This window comes from Necator americanus, chromosome IV (genome assembly GCF_031761385.1).
Source record: "Necator americanus strain Aroian chromosome IV, whole genome shotgun sequence".
Taxonomy (NCBI): Eukaryota; Metazoa; Nematoda; class Chromadorea; order Rhabditida; family Ancylostomatidae; genus Necator; species Necator americanus.
The window spans coordinates 14,414,414-14,423,092 of NC_087374.1; the positions used below are offsets into that span (position 1 = coordinate 14,414,414).

At 43.7% G+C, this 8,679-nt stretch overlaps 2 protein-coding genes across 2 annotated transcripts; both read left to right on the forward strand.

Annotated features, from left to right (window-relative positions):
* Positions 1 to 6,033: 6,033 nt before the first annotated feature.
* Positions 6,034 to 6,640, forward strand: RB195_001262 (uncharacterized protein; the record flags this gene model as incomplete). Its single annotated transcript, XM_064197957.1, has 2 exons — positions 6,034 to 6,133; positions 6,420 to 6,640. The coding sequence occupies 2 exons, from the start codon at positions 6,034 to 6,036 to the stop codon at positions 6,638 to 6,640; spliced, it is 321 nt and encodes a 106-aa protein (XP_064053838.1).
* RB195_001263 (uncharacterized protein) lies at positions 6,465 to 6,860 on the forward strand (the record flags this gene model as incomplete). The annotated part of the gene is made up of 1 exon (XM_064197958.1): positions 6,465 to 6,860. The coding sequence occupies one exon, from the start codon at positions 6,465 to 6,467 to the stop codon at positions 6,858 to 6,860; it is 396 nt and encodes a 131-aa protein (XP_064053839.1).
* Between the last annotated feature and the right edge of the window lie 1,819 nt (positions 6,861 to 8,679).

Genomic DNA, 8,679 nt, shown 5'->3' on the forward strand with positions numbered 1-8,679 from the left:
TTCATTAGTATTTTCCTTCACTTCAATGATTATCCTTATTTGAAACTCATTTATCGTTAATTCCTTTCCCTTCAAACATTGGGCGTGTATGGGCAAAGAAGGAACAGAAGACTGTAAAGCCCGGTTACTTCCAACTCATTAACTTGAACAGTTTTTAAGACTTTCCGAAAAGTGATAATTAAAAAGAGGAGGAAGTTTCTTCAAAATCCAAGGGAAACATTTCATATCAGAGAAGCGGAATTGAAGACAAAAAGAATGGAAGGACCGGAGCTTTTGAAGTATACTGATAGAGCACCATTGGATCACAATGGATCAACACTCTGACAAACTGTCTCAAAAAATCGATGCTCGTTCTTCAGTGCGACGTAAAAAGCGGTGGATGTTGACTGTGTCGTTGAAATTCTTCAGAAGGAATGACTGGGTGGGGGTCTCTAAGCAAACACTATGCAGCTGACGTGAACGAGAAGAATGGGGCTGAGTCAGAGAGAAGTACCGCCGCAGCTCTTCAACCCAATATCCGGGATGAATTCGAAGATGTGAGCTACTATACTCTCCATTCATTGGAGTTTATAGAAAAAAAAAATTAGGAAAGTTCTATAAAAACTGAATGAAGGGCTGTGGCGAGCGAAGCTTTGCTCAAGGTATCCGAGAGTCACTGAAATGAAATTTGTAAGCTTATTGTGAATTCAAATGCATGAACAATTACTTTTTGTTGTTCGCTCATGCAAATAAAAGAAGGCCAAGGCTAAAGACGTTCACAGTTGAGGGACGGCTATTCACAGAAAAAGGAACACTTGTACCGTTAAAATCGACCACAGCAGGCACAATAGATCACCGCAGCGCAATATTTTCCAACGTCCCGCGTTGCTAAATCTTCTCTTTTTCTTTTTTAAAGAAATGTCGAGTCCCTACTTTTGTAGCCAAATATTAAACAGCTTAGAATTTCATCTAAAATGCGAGTTTAACATAGTTTTCTTGTTTTCCTTCTTCTTCCAACGTAATTGCCGGGTGATTGGATCCCATTGTTTTCAGTTGTTTTTCTTGGGACCTGGACTTCAAATTTAGAAAAGAAGACGAGACGCCTAAAATTCTAGGATAGTCGCAGCGTGTTCCAAACCCTGACTTGGATTTCGCAAAGCTAGTCATTCCTTCTGCTTGAACTAATTGCTACTCTTAAAGGCTTCCAAGAAATTGACTATGTTGACACCTCGTCTCTGAACGAAAAGATAAGATTAGGAGTGTAGATCACGAATATAAAGTGTTTTCAATAAATAAATATGGCGCGCTTTCCCCCAATTCCCTATAACTTTCCTCAAAAACCGCCTTGTCGATCTAAATTTCCTGTGAGGCACCTAACAACGTTTCGCAAATGCGAGTGAAGCCACACGCGCCGCGTTTCCAAGCGAATAGGAGGAGCATTGTCAACAGTTCAGTGATTGTTCGCTTGCTCGGAGATGTTGTGCCGCACCGCGTACGTAACGTGTTGTTAGACGCTTTGTATGAAAACACGATCGAAAAGGCGATTTCCTTGGCCATATTTTCACAAGGATTATGAATAGTTAGGAATTGAGCGAAATCGCGCAGACACTCGTGATCACCCTAATCCTATCATCTCGTGAAGGAATACCAACAGTTTCGTGGAATTCTGCTTTTTAGGAATGGAATGCTCTGTAGGAATTGCGTACTGGTAATCTGCTCGCAAGTGAATTCATCTATTATGACTTCAATGCTATAAAAACCAGTTTAATGGCAGCGTATCACGAATCTGACGTGGTGAGGGAAGCGTTGAAGAGAACGCTTCCACGACGATTTCAGTTGCAGCGTTTCACCGTTGTGCACGTGGCGCATCAAAGTGCGAGCGGTTGAAGATCAATGATGTCTTCTCACCAGCCTATTCAAGTGAAACCACTGAATAGGGTGCTGAAGGGAAGCGAACGTGTGCATAGAAAAGCTTATCTTATGAATCCTATCAAATAAAGCGCTTCTCACGTCGTTTTATTTACGGCGCAGTGTATGTTACGATAATCAGGGAGAATTGAGCAGAACCAAGTTCGCAATTTGCAACTGCATATCTGGCTTTTCCCGCGAGTTCCCTCACCATGACAGATTTGGGGCATGGTGTCTTTCAGCTAGAATCTTCGAGTAGTCACTAGTTTTGAATATCTAACCAGAGACGCCGATCCTCTTACAATCTTTTGCGGCAAGAACTAACTACTATACAGCCTAAAAACAGCAGTTATAATCTATTCCGTATGCTTAACAGCACCTTCGTTGGTGGCTCATTTGCAAAGCGTGCAAGCAAGCACTCCATGGCTTTCGAGTCTAGTATGGAAAAACGTTATTGAAAGGCGCAGTGTATCCTTGTGTGGCTGGCAATTTACTGATGAAGTAATTCACTAAAAAGGCTGCCAAGCATCATTTTTCAGCTATATCCACTTGCTTTCTTGCCCAATATTAGGGAGAGGAATCGATCGAGCTGGGACTCGCATCTGTAACAAAAGCCTCAGGCACACTCATCCTGCTTTGCAGGGGATCTATTTTAGAAAAACCGTTTGTTTGAGTTCAACTTTTTCCGAGACTCTCTCAGTGTGTTTAGAGGTTGAACTCGTCTAACAACTTGCTGAACTTCGAATTCGAAAGAGCAAGTTCTGTCTCAATTGCTCGTTTACTTCTGCACATACTGTTGCCATTGTTGAATTTATACTGTTGACTTCAACGTTGCTAAGGCGTCAAAGAAAAAAACGTGGGAAATAATTGGAAAAAGCACTACTTAGTCATTCATGAGCTGTACCGTGGACTCAATGCCGTTGATAGAGATTTTCATCAAGAAAAGACGCTACACATTTATTTATAGGGCAAACGGAAAAGCTCTTGGAAGCACACGTGAATTATTAAGCACAAAAGGTGTCATAGATCATATCCTATGGGCGGAATTAAAGTCATCAATCGGTAGCGGCGCCGATTTGGTAAAAAGATGTTCAAAGAAAACTAAGCTATAGATAAAGCAGCCTAAAAAAGTGGAGGATTCACTCTGAAACGACAACTTCCGGAATCTTGATATCTGAATTTCATTGCGATCACTACATCTGTTTGAACACGGCGTTCAATTTCACCATGAATAAAAAACATAAACGCTTCTACAGAAATTCGTAAGATAAGGAAGAAACATTTGTTTTGTAGAAGAATTGGCTGCACGAGCAGCAAATGTGTTGTGAAAAGGCATTCTCCAATGGATAACTAGGAAAGCTCTTGCTCGTTAACGCCGAGAAAAAACGCCGTTTTGTAAGAGTATGCTCGAAGCGCTTGAATTTCAACGCAAACACACATACACAAGAACCTGCCCCGGGATCTAGAAATATAAGACAGGACGCACACGGACGTTTATGGCTTTTTGGTGAACTGGAATAAGGCACGTTCTTTTAATGTTGTACTGCTAATGTACAGTAAATAACAGTGGTTTTGGTGAATGTTTTCCACGTTGGAAATGAAAATACAAAACATCTATGTGAAGTATGATTGTTTCCTATAGAAGTTTTGCTTCCCGATTTTCGTGCGCTAAGGTAAGTTTCTGATGAAAAATGACCAATATGTATGCATAAGGTAGAGAAAATACCTATATATTGTGCAGGTTTAGCGCAGTCAGTGAGAGATTCTGATTTGACTGCACGAACTATCACTCGTTCGAAACTGCTCTAATTCCAGCCAGGCTTGGCTGGGACAGGAGTCAATGAGTTGCTATCAGACTTGCGAGGTAAAAAAAAACACTGCCCTGACACATCGGCTAACCTCCGCAACTCATTGTAACGCTGCGCACGCGGTTCATAAACCTCAAACGATTCTGAATTGAAGTGGACGTGAAGGCGCAACCCATGGAAGTACACCAACGCTGTGCACTTTATCCTTTCTTTTTTTATTGAGACTAACTGAAGTGAAACATAAAATTAGAGAGACAAGAAAATACGAAGGTTTTCGTCGAAAAGTCTACGACTGCCATATAACAGAGCGCTGGTGCTATTGCACATAGCAGGACAGAGGACAAGAATCCCTTTCTGCAGTTCTTCTATTTGGTAGTGGTTGTAGTTGTGCACTGTGGTTCGAGAGTGCTCTAGATTTCTTCTCTAATTCAAAATTATTTCTCATGCATCCATACGCAAGCTCCAAATAGGATTATATCGTAAACAACACCATGTAAGCTCGAAGTATATATATGAAAGCATTACAGCTACTATTCACCAGGAAAAAAATTGGTTCCGAATTATTTCCTCCTATGTTTTTCTGAAAGGGGCGGGTGTAGTGTAGCGGTTAGAGGTTCCGCTTCCTGCACGATCGATCGGAGGTTCGAGTCCGCACTAGTGCTCACCAAGCCTTTCATCGACCTCCGAGGTCGATTCGACAAATTGGTGCCAGACTTCTCTGGGAGGATGAAAACACTGTCTTGACACATCGGCTATCCACCGCAAGTCAATGTATAGGCCAGTTACACGTTCGTAAACCTCAAACGATTCTGAATTGAAGTGAACGTGGGGGCGCATCCCAAGCGGATTGATCAACGCCAGACACACACTTTACTTTACTTTATGTTTTTCTGTGCGAGCGTATCGCAGTCGAACGAGTGGGGGCAACCATGTGGAAGCGGATTGACCAGGCACTATTTTTTGTCCTTTACACAGAAAACAATGTACATCACCACTTCCAGAAATATTCAGTCTTTGAGAACTATGAATTTCTTTCTCACATACTAAAGACGTTTTTTTTTAAATTTTCCAAGAAATCCCACCCAGGCTATGTAGCTGTAAAGTAACAGTAAAGGATACTTGATAAAAATTGGTGGCAGCATCTATAAAAAATAGGGAACTGAAAACATTTTTATTCACTTAGGAAAATTACCTAAAATGTACACATAATGGAACCATAAACTTGAAATTATGGCAGTGAGAATTGCGACGAATTTCGTTGCAGAGCGAGGGAACGCCGATGAAAAAGTGGATTGCGGCGAACTCATCTCAGATAACGTGTCACTTTATCGTTGACGAAACGGTTCGAAAGAAAAAATCCGTGGTTATAGCTAAGACTGGTATACTAGAAGTGTTGGAAATATTTCGATCTAATATGTTATAGAATGTCTTCAACACTTTGTTGTTGACATCATTTAACCTGCCTTTCGTCCAAAACATTTCTCTTCCTTTCAAATCTTGCTTAAAGAAATTTGTACAAAGAGATACGACCGTCATCTTTAAACACAGCAACCGCAATAAAATGATTTATGTAGGTAATAACAGATTAGGTCGAGGTGACTTGATACATCGGCTGTCATTGCTCCGCAAGTCATTGCATAGGCCAACAAGCGTTCCAAAATACTTCAACGACTACGAATTGCAGCAAAAACGAGAAACGAAATGAGCAAACTTCAAGTGATGCCAGATAAACTACTGTAGTTTGTTCAAAGCAGTATCGCATTTTTACTTCACACTTTTACACTCTTTACTTTTCTCTTACTTCACACAGAATATCAGAATAACAGTTAGAATATTTATTCGAACAATGAGATTCTATGTAGAGTAGAAAATTTTAGTAAACATTCAAAAAGATCCGACTCTTTGATTAAATCTCTATTTGTGGCCGTCTTCCTCGGAATATATTCGTAGTCCAATGTTCGACTGGATCTGCATTAATTTATCTTTAGTACGTCACCACTGTGGGTAGCAGAATCGACAAAACAGCGGAAATCGTTTGACTCCTCGAATATTCTAAATGTTCAAGGATTTAAAAAGTTAATTGCGGACTTTTTTGGGACATATAAAACAAATACTATACGATTGTACGTTTCTCTGCAAAGTTTTACACTTACGAATTTACTTACGAGCTATGATTAGGTGGTGAGCGTAGAAAACTGAACTGGGCTCGTATATTGAAAAAATGTGTAGAATTCCATCTAAATACCTAATTCGGCTCTATGACCAGTTTTTGGGACGAATATTTGTAAATATTCAAATACTGTTTCGAAACTCATCGAGGTATCGCGAGAGTTACAAGATGCCGCTGTGCATCACCTTCATCGTCTCGGAGAAGGCCTTTGACTCAGTTGAGTCATTAAGCCTTGGACAGCTAGGCGGTCCCTATACAGTACATAGAGGTACTTCGAGAGTTGTACAGTAACTTCTCGACCAGAATTTTGCCATTCTACAAGAAAATCATATTCGACGTAAAGAAACGAGTCTGGTAGGGTGGGACAATTCAACCTAAAAAAATTCACGGCCACTTTCAAGAACACAATGTGAAAGTTGCAATGGGACCGCATGGGAGTGAAGGTCGCATAGGAGATCGGCGACTACATCATCTGCTCTTTTGAGATTACATCGTTCTGATAACATTCACCAACAGCCAAGCGAAACGAATGCTGAGCATGCTACGGTTTTCAGCCGAATCTGAAAAGACGATGTTCATGCGAAACGGATGGATCTCGGATGCTCCATTTACGCTCAACGGAATATCCGATTGTACTTGCTACGGAAATGAGCATGATGCACGACCTGACCCCCAAGCTGGGCAGAAAGAGACGAGCGGCATGGGGAGCGCACAAGAGCATCGAGGATGTAGTGGAGAAGATCAGGAACACCCAGCTGCGTGCTCACTTCTTTAACATCACCGTACTTCCCGCTTTGACATATGCTTCAGAAACCTGGGCACTTAGCAAGCAGGAAGAAAATGCGGTGAGTGTCACTGAATGCGCAGTTGAAAGAGTGATGACAGGAGTATCCCGCTGCACACAATTGAGAGACGATTCGAAGTTCTCTCCTACGTCATTGTGTCGTCGTGATCGAAGATTAGAAGCCCCGCGTTTCCTAAGGAATTCAAAATAAGATGGTTCGGAGTGTAATTCGTTTCAACCACAACCGTTGGACCAGACGACTGGGTTCCGCGCAATATAAGGTGCACCACAGGAACACTGCCGACCTGATGGGAACTTTTCGAACTACTTCAAAGAAAATTTCGATGCTCCTTGTGCCCCATGCAAAAGGAGGAACCACTGGGCGAGTCTGGCACGCGATGGGAACATGTGGAAAAATTATCGGCTCCGGGTCGGCTAGTTCGAAGAACAACAGGAGTCAAGGTAATCAAGGTAATTCAACTGCACAAATTTTGTTTTGCCTGTAGTTCACAGATCCTCCTGCAAGGCTTTTCTGCAGCTGGTGTTTGTCACTAAATGCTCGGTGATGCATTCGAAATAAGCCCCAGAGTCCTTCTTCTTTCCAGCAATTCTTTCATGATTTTCGAAGATTTGCACACACAGCGGAATCTCTTACTGACTGCGTTACAACCACCCATCTAAGAAAAATGAGTAAGTACTTTCTCATTTATGATAAAATCATGACCATGATATCATGATCTATAATAACGAGCTTAGTCCGTGTGTGTGTGTGTGTGTGTGTGTGTGTGTGTGTGTGTGTGTGTGTGTGTGTGTGTGTGTGTGTGTGTGTGTGTGTGTGTGTGTGTGTGTGTGTTTGTGTGTGTGTTTGTGTGTCACGAAATTCGAAAAAGGGGCTGCGACGGGTTCACCCGGCGTCGGATTGGTGCGCTATGGTCATATAGCTATAAAATGGGTTGCGACGGGTCCTGCGATGTCGGATTGGTGCGCCGGCGGCAGATACCTATGGAAGGGGGTGCGACGGGTCCACCGGCACCAGATAGCCATAATATGGGGTGCGACGGGTCCACCGCGCCAGATACCCATAGAAGGGGTGCGACGGGTCCACCGGCGCCGGATACCTGTAAGAAGGGGTGCGACGGGTCCACCGGCGCCAGATACCTGTAGAAGGGGTGCGACGGGTCCACCGCGCCAGATACCTGTAGAAGGGGTGCGACGGGTCCACCGGCGGCAGATACCTATGGAAGGGGGTGCGACGGGTCCACCGGCACCAGATAGCCATAATATGGGGTGCGACGGGTCCACCGGCGCCAGATACCCATAGAAGGGGTGCGACGGGTCCACCGGCGCCAGATACCTGTAGAAGGAGTGCGACGGGTCCACCGGCGGCAGATACCTATGGAAGGGGGTGCGACGGGTCCACCGGCACCAGATAGCCATAATATGGGGTGCGATGGGTCCACCGCGCCAGATACCCATAGAAGGGGTGCGACGGGTCCACCGGCGCCGGATACCTGTAGAAGGAGTGCGACGGATCCAGTCCACAGGGTTACACTGGCGCGCCGGCGCCAGACACCTATGGAAGGAGGTGCGACAGGTCCACCGGCGTCGAAATAGTGCGCAATAACTTCTACAAGAAAATCATATTCGACGTAAAGAAACGAGTCTGGTAGGGTGGGACAATTCAACCTAAAAAAATTCACGGCCACTTTCAAGAAAACAATGTGAAAGTTGCAATGGGACCGCATGGGAGTGAAGGCCGGATCATAGGAGATCGGCGAATACATCATCTGCTCTTTTGAGATTATATCGTTCTGATAACATTCACCAACAGCCAAGCGAAACGAATGCTGAGCATGCTACGGTTTTCAGCCGAATCGTGTGCATGACGCAAAAGATAGATGGTTGCAGCCGTTTCAAAGCCGTGGCCACGGGCGCTTTGCTTTACACCCTATATGACTCCTCCGTGTGTTCATTTCCTTCTTCGTTCGCCTCAAGTTGGTAGCATGCCGCTCTCAGAAAGTGGAATCACG